General features: G+C 34.2%; 1 protein-coding gene across 5 annotated transcripts in view; it reads right to left on the bottom strand.

Annotated features, from left to right (window-relative positions):
* The window catches only part of STRN3 (striatin 3), a 58110-nt gene that overhangs the window by 9889 nt on the left and 33162 nt on the right, over positions 1-15059 (bottom strand). For 2 of the 5 annotated variants that reach the window (XM_021539343.3, XM_021539342.3), the window contains exons 8-10: positions 14801-14911; positions 8577-8717; positions 3496-3629 (exon numbers count right to left, since the gene is read on the bottom strand). In XM_021539343.3, the coding sequence (XP_021395018.2) occupies positions 3496-3629; positions 8577-8717; positions 14801-14911 (386 nt within the window). The remainder of the gene's footprint in view (positions 1-3495; positions 3630-8576; positions 8718-14800; positions 14912-15059) is intronic. The other 3 variants (XM_021539344.3, XM_021539345.3, XM_021539346.3) reach the window with 3 other exon arrangements.

The raw sequence follows: 15059 nt of genomic DNA, 5'->3' as shown, positions 1-15059 counted from the left end.
TAAATATACATATATTATAACAATACATTTGTTTTTACAAAGCATTTTGTTTGCAATATTCCTACTTCACAGTACACTGAATACTGCAATATTTAATATTTTTACTGAGATTTAAGTTATTTAGCACTACACTGCATATTATATACAAGCTTCAAATAGCCATCCTTAATTTTAGCACGATATATCCCAGATTATGTAAAAGACTCAATTTTTTGGGTGCAATGTGCATCCACACAACAATATCTACCAATATCTACAATATCTAGCTGTGATGAAAAGTCATTTGAGATAATCAGAACTGGATAGAGTGATCCTTATTTTTCAAAACATTAAAAGAGTTTATTCTATCTTTTTTTCTTAAAGATTGTTGCACGGGTAATTTTGTTCTCAGCAGTACAGAGAAATCTGCTAAAATGCAAGGTATGGAATTTACACAAGTTATGAAAAGTAAGGTACGTTTCCTATCTTAAGAATAGCTTTGAAGTTTTAATTTTAAAAACAGACTGGAACATCATGGTTCTTTTAGAAGACACCACATACATCTTACTAGAAATCTACTTATATATAAAACTATTTTTAAAAATTCTTTTCCCTATCCATGTTTCTAATGGATCATGATATCTTAGCTGCAAGAGGACAGCTGATACATATGGTCCCTCCAATCTCTAAGAAAAAAAGTAAACCAGTAATGTATTTCCAAAAAAGAAACAACCAAAAAACCCAACCCTGCATCAGAAAAACACAGTCCAGAACTTGGAAAAGGGATCTGATAATTACAAAGGATAAATGTGGGATTATTTCACAAAATAGGCCAGTAGAAAAATGGAAAAGTAGTGAAATGGGACAGTATATATCAATCTTTGTGTGGATATTTATATACACACACACACAGTCAAGATAATCAAAGTCACGAGAAGACAGACTAGTTCACTAGCTGGTCCTCCCTTTTTCCATGGACCTTAAAGGACTTTCCTAAAGACCATGAAGGATCAAACACCCATTCATTCTGCCTAGTAAAGCACAGGCAAACTGGACTGCAACTACACCTGAGCTAAACAAACAAAAACAAACAACTCCCTCACACCAAAAAAAAAGTTACCGGGGAATGAAGATCCTCCTTGCCCCTGCAGTCAAGAGAATCCTAACACATTGTAAGGAGACATGCATTTCCCTATGTCAAACTAGTACTCCCCAACAGCAAACAAAAATTTTAGAGAACAATCATCAATAACTGCAGTCAGTGTCTTTTTATGTTTTAATGTTACTTTTTTTCTTGATAATGTTTTAACTTATTGGAGATTTCCAAGTTTACATGCTCTGATAAAGGAAAGCTTTCCATTTTTCAGTCAGTCATACTGTAAAAAACACCACTCTCTGGTACTATGGAATCAAATAATATACAAATGGGGGCATTTGATTTGGCAACATTATTCCCTCAGTATGCAAACAACTACCTGCACTGAGGTCAATATAAGTAACTAGGTAACAAAAAAGACATGACTTGCGATGACTACCAGATGACTAATCTTGGAGACAATCTGTGAATTTATTCAAACATACAGAAATCTTTTGAGTTATAGTTGAAATTCTTAGGATTTATACTTAACCCCCATCCTGTATTCATATCTTCTCCTTTTCAAAATGCAACACTCATCAAAGAGTGAAAAGCTAACAGAAGCTGGTTGTGGCTTTATTTATTAATGCACTCTACTGGCTCACAAAAGTTATTTGAAAAGCATGGATCTATTAGGAGCAAATGCATTAAGTGTTCTGGTTTGAGGTTTTGTTATTGTTCTTCCTTTACTTACACATAAACTTACACAATTATCACACCTCCTTGCCTGAAGATATATTGGAAAAGGAGGTGACTTCACCTAAGCTTACAAGGACATTAGACTACGATGCCCTACAAGTACTGTATTACAGGTGCAAGATATGATCTTACTGTGCTGCAAATCCAAATCCATGGCTATGAGGGAACAACTTCAGCAATTAGAAACTATAATGGAATTTTTAACCTAAAGAAACATCGTGATGAAAAACAAACCTATTGCATCTGAATTTCAGTCTCTTCAAAGTCATGACAGGACAGTGCCATCTTAAATATAAAAAAAAAAATAATTGCCATCTGTGTTATTTTATACCTGTTTTTCTCTGACACACACAGTCAGAAGCCACTGTGCATTTTTCAGCTATGCTTTAGAAGGAAGAAAATATCCTATGAGTACTGGGAAAGGAAGACTGGACAAGAAGCAGGGAAACTGAGTGACAATCATAGTCAATCACAACTCATTTCCAGTGAATTGTCTAGTAAGAAAAACTCTATTTCTATCTTTTGTCTCCCGTATACACCAGATATTAGAGCCTGAAATAATCTCTTCCCACTCAGCTCTCAAACCAAGCTGAAATTAAAGAACCTCAGGGGTTTAAGAGTTTCAGTAAAAAAATTTTGAAAATTCAACTACATTGAAAAAGTAAGATCAACTTCATCTACAGGATGATTAACACCTTCTAACCTTTAACAAATGTGTGCTGCTACTGCATATTTATTATTAGCTCAGGCAGCACTTCATATTTGTGTATTCATCAGCTATTGTCTGCTTTAAGTTTCCCAGTAGCAAAGGTAACCTCTATTCTGCATCACTCTTTGCACCACAAAAACTGTTTTGTCAGGTTTGTCACAAGTAGCACAGATTCCTATGTAACACTTTTGTTAGCTGGCATCAGTTATAATAACTGCAATGCTTTTGGATCTTAGTCTTGGCTTGCTGCTAAGTATCGCTCCATCTCAGAATAAGCAAAATGGCTACACGCTGTTTTGTAAAGAATTTGTAGTTCACAAAAGACAGCAATATACTACAAAGTTGCAATCTGCAGTCAAGCCAATACAAGACTTTTAAAATACAATACTTCATGCAAAACTTACCTGAACACTTCCCTAACCAGCCATCCTATGTTACCAGACAATGAAAAATTTGTTTAACACTACTGGTAGAAGCTTAATGAATATGGTCAAAGGAATGTCAGAAGACTCTGAATTATAATAAAAATACCCCCTAAAAGCTTACATCTAAAATATGTAATTACTATATATAGTGCATGCTGTTAACCCTACTTACTCATCAAAAGGACAGCAAATAAGTAAGTTAATATCAATATCAATATTTGGGTTTCATGCCATGCCTATTCAACACTTCATTTCAATGTGTAACTGTCATTTTGGTCATGTTAAGACATTAATATGTATTTTATGTCATAATACATTCCCCCTCCCAGTGATAAAATCTGAATTCAATTATTGATGTAGAAAAAACCCAAGTCATCTCACTTAATTCTGGTAACCCAAATTACTTAGCTCATTCGCAAGGTGCTCTTCCATTCCAAGTAACAGCTTTTACTAAAGAAGTGCATCAGTAATGTTCAGGGTTGAGGAGAGAGAACCCAACTACTATTGGTTAAACTGTATAAAGAATTTTAAAATAAAATTGCACTTACATCATAACTATAGTCTGCATCATTTGTTACTGTCAAGTCTGCAAGGTCTCCAAGGCCCAGTACACTTAACAACACATCATCAGAACCCATAATAAATGACTTGCCTCCTCCAGGTGGAAACGTTATTGGCTCAGCTACAAAGAACAAAACAGTTTCTTTAAGTCTCAATAGAGTAATTCAAACTGATAAAAAGCTGCATTATTCATCACTTAACAGCAAAGCAAAGCTTAAAACTGAACTTGTATGAACTACATACAGCCCCAACTAAAAAAAAAACAATAACAAGAGCATGAAGACACACACGCATGTGCAAACACACACACATTACATACACAACTATTGTATCATGCTTCATCATTTGATTTCAACTTACTTTTACAGAGGTGTTGATACTGACAAGTGACTTGAATAACACTACTTTACACTGCAATACCAAATGTACATCCCAGGTTTCCAAATTCTCAGCTGAATTTTTTATTCATTATACCATGCTTCCTGCCTTCTATCCACTTGCAAATGTGTATCTGTGTTTTATACTAGTCAAATATTTCTACTTGTACGCTGAATATTTTTTAATCACTCAAGCAAAAGACTCCTGCAAAAAAATCTCTTCCGCTCTGAATTTTCTTAGACAACTGAAAAAATGAAAACATCTATTATTTATTCATTTCCTCTCTTAGTTTCTCAGCATGACTTTTGATTCTAATTTTAAAGTACACTCAACTGATACTCATTTGTCTAGCTATGCCTTCCTCAAATTAAAATTTAACATTTCTGTTAATTATCATTTAGAATGAATAAAAGTTATATATAGCTATTCACTAGAAATTCACATCTGAATAATAAAGTTTAAAATATTCACCCATATTTTTTACCCTCTTCAATGATTCTGTAAATCTCCCTCAACCCACAAATACCTACTTAGCAACAAGGAATAGGAATGAAGGCTTAAACATTGCAATGCTTCAGCACATTTTAGAAGCCACTTTTACTTCCCAGTTTTCTTTTCCACTCAGAAATAGCAACACTTGTTAAGTAGAGTATGTAAAATTAAGGTCTGTGTGAACTTTAGCTAAGTATAAGCATCTGCAAAATATGTTAAATTATACTTGACATCCTGAAACATTAAACTTGCTTGACTTTTGAATTTTACTGATCTGGCAGAAAGTTATGGCCTCACTTGGATGCCACTCCTTTTTTCTTATCCTCCTAGAAAACCCTTCAATCTCAGAGTAGAGTTTCCAGTTTCCTGGGTGTTCTGTCTTCTAGAAATAGTTCCAAACAAGAGGACTAATAATTAACACATTCCTGTTTAAAACACATATCTCCATTATTCTGTATGGCCACTATCTGAATGGTAACCTAGCTCTGATCCACTCTCACAGAACAAAAGTAACTGAAACCAGGTGTAAAGTAATAGATGTCTGGCACCACTGCTAGGGCTAGGCAAAAAGGAGCCAGTCTAGCTAGATCAAAATACATAACTTCTCAAGTATAAAACAGGTTTAATGCTTCAGAACTATTGCACTATTAAGAAATGTAACCTCATTAGCTTAGTCAATACAACTATTTCTGAGAATCTAAGAACATAATCTAAGAATACACACTCCTGCTCCTACAATTGCATTAGAAGAGCAAACAATGTTCTAATTATGCACAATCACCTCTTGTAAAAATATTCACAGTCTATACAAGTTTTACTCATAAGAATGCTACATTACATTAACAGCCCAAAATGGCTTATCATGCCCTTATATGAAAAAGTTTTAATTTCCATTAGTAACTTACTAAAACTCTACATTTGACAGTCTATTACAAACAATTTATATTTCAAAAAAGACGTATTCCTACAAAACACATATTTACTTTCCTGTTACCCCTATTTGATCTTTAGGACAGGCCCACAAGGTTTAGGTAGGCCCTGTAACTTATCATACTAGTTCTTTGTGAAATAAATGTCACCTGACCTTAACAGATCAACTTTCCTATGCTTTATAATAAAAATTAAGGACCACGACATCAAGAACCTATACTAAAAATTCATCAAGTTTTGTTTGCATGAGTAACTATCTCTCTGTTTAAAGCTTCAAAATTAATGCTACTCAAAATTCAGAAGAGTACTTCTCAATACAAAAGTTTCCTGTATGTATGTCCAGTGTGTTCTATAATTTGTTTGTGAATTTCATATTTTAAAGTGATGCATATTTGTGAAGTTTAAAAAATGGCTGCAAACTGCTTTTGTAAAAAAAGAAAAGGCAGAATAGCAACACAATGAAAAATGCATGATGTTACAGCTACTAAAAATAAAGACCCACATCTTCAGATACCAAAACAATGCATCAATAGATATATGCAAATGATAGTTAAATAAATTACTTTTTAATGCTTTTCATCTAGGAAAAAAATACAAATATTTTTTCTAACACACAATACAATATTATTCTCATAGTATAATATAAATGCTTAACCGAGTTTGCAACCAATAAATATAAAGTTAAAATGTGATAGTACAAGTTCTTTTGTAGGTGAAATTAGGTGAAGTAAACATTTAAATATAAAATCATATAATGAAATATTTTCTTAGCCAATCATGACCAGCACTTCTTACCTTCAAGTTCTTGACATGATACATAATTAAGTCAAAATAATGAAATAATACTTGTACAAACTGAAACTGCTTTAATCTCTGATCAGATATGTATGCTCAAATCAGTTGTTGCAGTCTACTGTACACCAGGGACACCTTAACCTTGTTTCCCACAAACTTAGTATGTGGTACATGAAAAGCAGCTGTTCATATCCAAGCAATTAGCTGTTACTGCTTTTTTTCTGTCAATCTGTAGATTGACACCCCTGCAATCTTTAGATCTTAAAACTGAAAAACAACCAGTGAAGAAAGTAATTCTCTCTACACTGGATGGAAAATCACGTAGACACCACTGAAAGTAGCAGAATATATTGAAATGGAAACTCCAATTTCTGATGGCCAAAATTATCAAGCGTGATTATGGCACAACATCATATTTAACCAGGGAGTTCAGAGTGAAAAACAAACAAACAAAAAACAACAACAAAAAAATCCAAACTGACAAAAAACCCTCACACCTTTAGAGGATGAAAGAGCTACTCTAAACCAGTTAGAGCCAGTTCCTCCCTGAACCCCCTTCAAGAAAAAAATTATCAACCACTATGTCAGAACTGCAATATTTTGAAGTGTGGCATAAAACTTCCACACAGTCACAAGAAAATTATGGTTTGATAAAATTCCTCAGCATAGGCTAGTGTATCCCAGGAAGAAAGCCTAAAGTAATCTGCAAAATCTTAGCTTTTAGAACACAGCTGAATAAATAATTGAGTAAAACCTGTATTTGTACTGCATGGTGCAAAATCTGTAATTTATGATAATGAAGTATTTGGCATTGTCACACACCTAGAAGGAATTCAAATACAACACTGCCTGTTTATTTGCACCTTTGCACCATACGGTACAGACAAAAACTCAAAAAGCCAACACAGCATTCAGGATAGAAATAATAGAACTTACACTCTAATATTCAAATTTAAAACTATGCAGAAACCAAAATGAGCAGCTAAGATGACAGAGATATTAATATTATTACTCTTAATAAAGAGCAAACTACACTGACAAGTTAAAACACATGGACATATTAAACACCATGAAAAATAAAAATATGAAAGTTTATTTTAACAATGTGAACATTCTTTACTTGAAGGCTAACACAGTGCTTGTGCTACAAGAACCAGGCAATAAAAGCTAGTCCCTATCAAATTCAAACCTAGCATGTATTTCCTCAAAAATATTTTGTTCAGTATTATTTTAGATGTAAGGCCTCTACCTGAGACAACATCCCTGTCTGTAACAAGGTCTGTGACTGTGTTCCTTTGCACAACATGTATGGCCTAAGAAAAACAGCCTAAGACAGACCTAGGAAATTGTAACTGTAGGGTCACATGGCCTTAATACCTAAACATGCCTAAAAGGCAACCTTAAGCATGTAAATACTAAACCTAAAAACAACCTAAATATACATCTACAAGTTTTAGCAAGTGGATTTTCATCTGTAGATTTTTTAATTTCACTCCACAGGTAAATTTGATACTGCTTCATCTTGAAGATGAAAATAAAAACAAAGATGAAAAGGAAGGCAGTAAATAAGATGACTGTTGTAAAATGACAGTTTGGGAGAGCAACAAAAAGTCTCCTTGAAATGTGGTTTGGGGTTGTTTTCTGCTTGTCTGTTGACAGGTATTTGTGAGGCCAAGGGTGAAAAAGAACAGGAGAACAAACCTATTCCTGGAATCACTAGTAAAGCAAATTCTATTTCTGCTACAGCTGATACCATGCTGGGGCTTATGGGTCACAGATCATCCTAAAAGAGCCAAATCTGAATACACTGGAGTATTTTGAATTAATATGTTCTAAGCAGAGGACAATTTACATAATGGTATTCTAATTTCAAAGCTAGTAACAGGAAAATCATTCCTTTAAAACAAAAAACTTAAAAGCCAAATATAAGATTTTTTACTTTATATATAATAGCTTGCCACTAATTTTCATTGCCAAAGATAATCCCGAAACTTAAATAAACAGTGTGTTTGTAAATTTGTGTATGTACACCAATGTAATTTTATAAAAGAGAACATTAAATTTGAGGAAAAGAGACTAATTAGTCCCATAACTGAAATCACCACTTTTCATTTTAAAATCCAAACTGTGCATCAAATGTTAATACTCACCTTTTTTCCTCTCAATAAATAACAACCTATTTGTGAAAGCTTTGCTAATGAGGGGGTGTCTCCAAACAGGGATTTAATAGTGAATAGTGTCAGAACACACTGCTGTACATGAAATTATTTAAAAAAACGTATGAAATAATGGTGAGTTATTAAAAGCCACAGAAACTCAAGCCATATTCTCATAAAACCATTTGGGAAAAACTGCAAGTAAAATAATAATGTGGCAATCTGCAACTGCATTCAGCTTTCCAGAGGGGATAATAAATTGTGTGCTTTCTAAAAGAAACCTCCTGAAATATAGTAAGTAGCTGAATTTTTTGTACCTTCCTCTGCTCTTGCACCTTCATGATCAGTCATTCTAGAAGAGGGTGACCTAGATTGATTAATGATTCCTGAAGGGATGTGGGGTATCTCATCATCGCCCAGATCAGCTATCATGTCGTGAAGTTTTGTCCTGTTGACTCCTGTAAATTAATGTCAGCAGCAAAAATTCATTTGATTGCTACCGCTTGATTTGACTGAAGTCTAAAAATCCATTAAATAAGAATAATTACTGATGGGACCTCCTTAAAATAAATAGTGCTTTGCTTTTGTTTAGTAATATTTTGGAAATCAAAAGTAGGAATTAATACACCAAATTTGAAAACTACATGCAAACAAATTTAATTCACTAAATCAAAGAATAACTCCTTTGTGTTCTGCAGATCTATTCTGCAATTTCCTGTAGGAAAGAGAAAATACAGCCCTACTGGAAAGTCAAGCCAAATAGTAAAAGAACATTCACTATTAAACAAAAAACATACAAATTAAACATTTTCTAATAATATTACACAACTTTAACTATGCTGAACAATTTAACATTAAAAAACAGAGTGTTAACTAAAAATAAGTTTAAAAATTAGAGCAAAAGTACAGACAACTCATAATGGGGGTGCAACAAACAATTAACTTTCCCTGCTTTGAATGGTATTTAAATTGTATGAAGTGTTTGTTAAACACAGCAGCAAGAATGCTTCCACCACTGTATGAAACTGTAGATGTATATTATATTAAAATTATTATAAAAGTAAGCTTCTAGAAACAAAGTATTCTGAATTAATGTAGATTTAATTAATATGTAGACATCAGCAAACAAAAAAGTATAACTTAAAATATCTTTGAATTACTAAATCCACTCCTGCTTTCACCTTCATAGTTTCCACACCCAAAAGTCAAGCTTCAATTATAAAGTGTATTTCAGTGAGAGAACCTCTTTAAAGAAAACAATCCATAATGATGAAAGACATAACCAAATTTCAATCAGTAAAACAGCCCTTCCTGGGACTGCAAGCAGGGTTTAGTAAAGGAAGCATTAGTGAACAAGTTCTTATACTAGGTGACATCTTACATTTATTAAAGAGGAAAATGAAACTAAACCAAAGCCTTTATTGCCAAAAAAGTAAAATGTAAATACTATGATTACAAATGACTTCTCAAACTCAGAACCATTTTTCAAACAGTTGAATGCTAAAATACACTTTCATAAAGTATCTGATAATTTTATATCTTACTAGTTCAAATCAATGTGTTCAAAAATAAGTGTCTATGAATAACAGAATTTGCTGAAGATAATGGAGAATTCCATGCAGAGAGGGACGACAACAAAAAGTATTTCTTGAAGAAGAATTACAGGAAGCACACCCCACATACCCTTAAAATGATGCTATATAGCTATTCTCATTAATATTTGCAAAACATTCTCATCTCGCCAAGTAATAAAACTCCCTATATTTATGGTTTCTCTGCTTCTGGTATTTTTTTCTTTCCTTCACAGAATACTTAGTATTTTAGCTAAATATACAAAGACTGCTACCCAGAAGCAATGTGAGAATAAAACTGGCTTGCAAAAGCTTTCCTCACTAAAGAGATGACTTGAGCAGTTAAGTTTCATTTCACTCTCCTGCAGAGGAACATCTAGAAACCTGTGATCCCAGCCGATGAAGTGAATGTAAAATAATAATGAGAAATCTCTTTTGAACCAACACACTTTTTTCCTAACACGTACTATACTGAAAGGATTTAATTTCTAAAGTATAGTACTTAAAATTGCAGCCAGCAGGTGAGACATCACATAAGAAAAGTCACTCTTAAAATGGACAGATCCCTACACCATACAGACTATAAAGCTTGTCTTTGTCTTTATTACGGTCGGCCATCAGTCAGGCACCTACTATGACCAGAAGCAGATTTATTCTTGAAGACATTATAGAGCAATCAATGAAGCGACAGGATAAAAGTCATGACTGGGACCCTAAACTTTATTTTAACAAACCCTTTGCTTTCCACAAGAAAACACCATTTATGTTCTCCACATTGATATGCATGAACTGTTCAACACATTGATGCAAAATGCCATAAATGGCTTATAAACTCTTACTCTATGTGAACTGAAAGCAACTTCTCAAGGTACTTTGATGCCAAACATATAAGCACGAGAAGTTTGTCTTGAAGCATACTCAGATGAAACTAGAAGTAGCCCCTCTCCTCTGCTACCTTTAAGCAGCCATTCATTTAGTTTGTCACTAATTAGGAGACTGATAGCCTTGCCTTTTAGTGTTTATCAGTATGTTTGGGCATTTCTTGTCCTTCAGGCATAACCTCAGAACAGGCCTCAATCATAATACAATACAGAGAGAAGTTTACAAAGGAGCAGCTGCTGTTCCAAACAAGTTCTGTGCATTTCATGCTGAAAAATATGTCAATATTCAAGACTGTGCCACCACTACAGAAGGCTGCAAAAGTTTCTGCTTTCAAGTAAGTGCAAGTGTACCCTCATACAACTGTTCAAGTATTGTAAATGTTACAAGGAGATTTTGAAAGAAAAGAATGTGCTGCCTCTGCTTAGGCAACTATGTTCAAGGCACAAAACGGGATGACCCTTTTACCCTCAACAAAAAAATTTTTATAAACCTGGTATGAACAGAAGCAAAAGTTACAGTACCATCTCAGTGTATTGTCCTTCAGAGATCAATAGTGAAATAGGTAACTGAATATTCAGTGATGAGAAGTTCAGTCTGAGAAGCCTTAAGCAGAGTTCTATTAGGTCCAAGATGTATTAGTGCAAGTCTGAATGTAACACAGAGATACTTGTATGTCAAGAACACGTGATGGTAATGAAGAAGTTAAAAATCAGATCTCTTTTCAGTCCTATCAACTACTATACTACTTCCAGAAATCAAGAGTAGGAAAGTGAATGGAACAAATAATGTTTTGTAAGTACAGAACAATTAAACTGAGGGAAAAGAGCAAGAAATTAAAAAAAAAATACAAAAAGCTAAGGAAAAACAGTAAAAGTATCTTAATTTCAACAGTGATATAGATGTATATATATACAAGATGTGAAAACTTTCAAACTGAGAATACATTATATGCTGATCTGATAGAATGAAATGAGCTACATAACAGCTCCACTCCTGCAAAGGTGACAGGCTGTATCTGAAAAACAGTCATCCCCTGACTTACCTGCCAAAATTGAGCTCAGCAAATTCGGGCAAGAAAGAGGCCTTAAATTCAGCATATTATTGAAAAGAGAAGCCTGCTTTTGTAGAAATCAAACCTAACTCCTTATCTATGATCACAGTAAGTCCTAGATAAGTGTGGTTTGTTTCTCTGCTTCTGGGTTTTTTTAACACAAGAACTCTTCAATAAACAGATCTTGCATCATTTTACAGATGACATTATAGAGGAAATTGAAGTTGTGAGGGGGTGGATTTTTGTTATTGTTTTGGTGGGGTATTTTTAAAGATCCTTTCATAAAGAGGCAGTAGTTTAGAATAACACAGTGGCTACCAGAACAGACACCCTCTTTCTCCTCAGCCAACAAGAATATTACTTCACTAAAATGTATGCACTGACAGAAGATGACCTTAAGATATCCCACCCGAAAGGAAACAGGGATACTGACTAGAGAAGCATCCTTATAGAATCAGATCTACTTCTGTTCACTTATTTATGTGTACATGTAGAATGAAAGTTTCAATACCTGAGGCCAGGGCTGTGTCTGCCTGGTTATGTTACAGTGCAAATACAGATTATGACAGTTTCAGATGCATATCCAACAAAAGAACCCATCAGAATGTCGGTCTTATTATGCTGTCTTCAAAGTATTGCAAAAGATGATATTTTAATGCACATTTGTTTGATGTTTATGATGATAAATACTACCATGCAGATAAGCTCTGATGGTACTCAAAACAAATTCTGAAGTCAAAACAACAAAGAGATATGTATTCAGGATGAAGACCCCAAATGATCAGACATGAGCAGCAGGAATAAAAAGGCCCTTCAACATTATTTTCAGTTTCAGAATGTTAAAAAGCTGAGAAAAAAGTCTACAAAATCGTATTTAAATGAATTTGCCCAACCTTGAATGCATACTTTTACTCTGTGTATGGAGTTCTCTCATCCAATTAGCTCAGTGATGTAGAGGCTAATTTTTCTTCAGAAATTATCATGACTATGACAAGCAAAGAATCTCACAAACCACCTTGTAAGACTACATGTGTTCAGGGTTTCCCAAAGGAGAATTCAAACTCAAAATGCTAAACAATGATTATTGTTTATGTGTGACTTATGTCACTTCTCAGCACCGTCACACAAAGTTGACTCCTAAATACTGCCTTCTGTGAACCAAAGATTTCAAAATTCCTTTAGATGAAGAAAACTTGGTTACTTTGCAGCCACTGTAGTTCAAAATGTCTAAAATGTAAAGAATTTAGTAAGAAAATTTCAAGTAAAATAAGTCCATTTTGGTATTAAAAATAAATTTCTAATCCTACCAAATATGTAATGCAAATTTGATATCATTTTAATACTGATTTACATGTTAAATGCTGATACACATTGGCATGCAGATGACTACTGTAGACTCTCATTAAAGCAAAGACTAAAAATCTTTGCTTTGTCAAAGCTTTTATGTTTATGTGTGTGTACAAGTAATGCAAAAATGCTGAAAAAAAAACCAACATGAACTAACTGACCAGTAACTGTTAAATTCAAATCTTAATAATTACAGAAGTCATCAGGAAGTGTTGCATTTTAATTATCATGTAATTTAGTTAGTGTATACCCATACAATTTTTCAAATTGCGGAAAAAATATTTTTTACTAGTTATCTCCAGAAATGCTAAAAAATACTTCCAAAATAAAAGCATAGCAACCATGGGAGTTTCTCTAAAGCAATATGGGATGCCAACCAGAAGGACCTGGACATGTTCCAGGAGCAAGTCCATGGGAATCTCCTGAGGCTTAACAAGACCGAGTGCTGGTGCTACACCTGCACCTACACCAAATGTGTCCTGGGCTGCATCCAAAGCAGCGTGGGCAGCAGGGCCAGGAGGGGATTCTGCCCCTCTGCTCTGCTCTGCTGAGAGCCCACCTGCAGGGCTGCACCAGCTCTGGGGGGCCAGCACAGGAAGGACATGGAGCTGTGAGTCCAGACATATGGAATGGATTTAAACTAAAAGGGTACGTTTAGTTGGATATTAGGAAGAAATTCTTTACTATAAGAGTAATGAATTAATGGAACAGGTGTCCAGAGAAGCTGTGGGTGCTCCATCCCTGAAGTGTTCAAGGACAGCTTGGAGGGGGGGGGGGGGCCCTGAGCAATCTGGTCTGGTGGTTATCCCCACCCATGGCGATGGGGTTGGAACTAGATGATCTTTAATGTCCCTCCCAAGACAAACCATTCTCTGATGACAGATTTAATACTACTTTATGCACTAAAAACTTTATAGTTAGAATTGATAACATAATTACCAAAAGAATTTTTCTCACATAGTTCAACCTTGAATTTTGGTTTAAACTACATAGTTAAAATAGGTCAACTGGTCAGAAAACTCAGGGAGTAAAGTGATATTAAATAAAATGTTGGTAAATGCACAGAAAAGTGAAGGGCATTATAAAATGAAGATTATCTCCTAAATAAAGCCACCAAAAAGTTTGTATTTACATTACAGGCATTTCCTAATTCTCTATGCCTGGGGCTGTAAAAATAATTACAAGCCCATAAATAGCAACTGCTTCAAGCTCATATTAAAATAAAGCAGAAAAACCAAAAAGTAAATAAAAAACCCCACCCCAACACCCCCAAAAAAAGCCCAGTAATCACCAGTCCCACAACAGTATCACAATATTATACTTTAGGAAACAGATGAAGTTTTAATCTTTCAGAAAACATAAGAGTAGGATTGTCCTCAAAATGCAAGTTGTTCATTATTTTTACACTAACATTTCTACGCATTTAGTTTTCTTCACCTCTTTAACCCTGAATTTTTGTCTTTTCAACATTTCTCATTTATGAAATGACTGTCAAAGGTTTTGACATATTCACATTCAGCAGGTAGAAAGTTAAAGTTGGTTGCCCCCATTACAGAAAATGATGCTTAATGGAAAAAACAAAAACAAAACCAAAAACAACAAAACAACAAACAGAACTCATGAGAAAAAATGTCTTCTATTTAAATAGGTAAAAAAGTGTTGCATTACAAGATTCAGAATCTGCACTTACTCTTTACCCCTTTCTTCCCCTTTCGTTCCTTCTTGTACTGTTCCTTCAGTTTACTTATTAGTCCCTGGTCTACATCCCAAACCTCAGCAGTTGGGGACAGGTCATCTTTGTCTACATGCAGCATATTATTAAAAGAAAACAAATCAGCAATTGGCAATGCAAGCTGTTGGTGATTTACTGTCATAGCTGTATAAGAGCATTAATAAAAGTTATTAATAAATCTTTATTTTAAAGGTGCAGTCTCCGTTTTAAGTTTATA

The sequence above is a fragment of the Lonchura striata genome, chromosome 6 (assembly GCF_046129695.1).
Source record: "Lonchura striata isolate bLonStr1 chromosome 6, bLonStr1.mat, whole genome shotgun sequence".
In the NCBI taxonomy this organism is placed as follows: Eukaryota; Metazoa; Chordata; class Aves; order Passeriformes; family Estrildidae; genus Lonchura; species Lonchura striata.
Note: the sequence above shows the minus strand (reverse complement) of the source record. Positions and strands in the feature narration are given on the sequence as shown.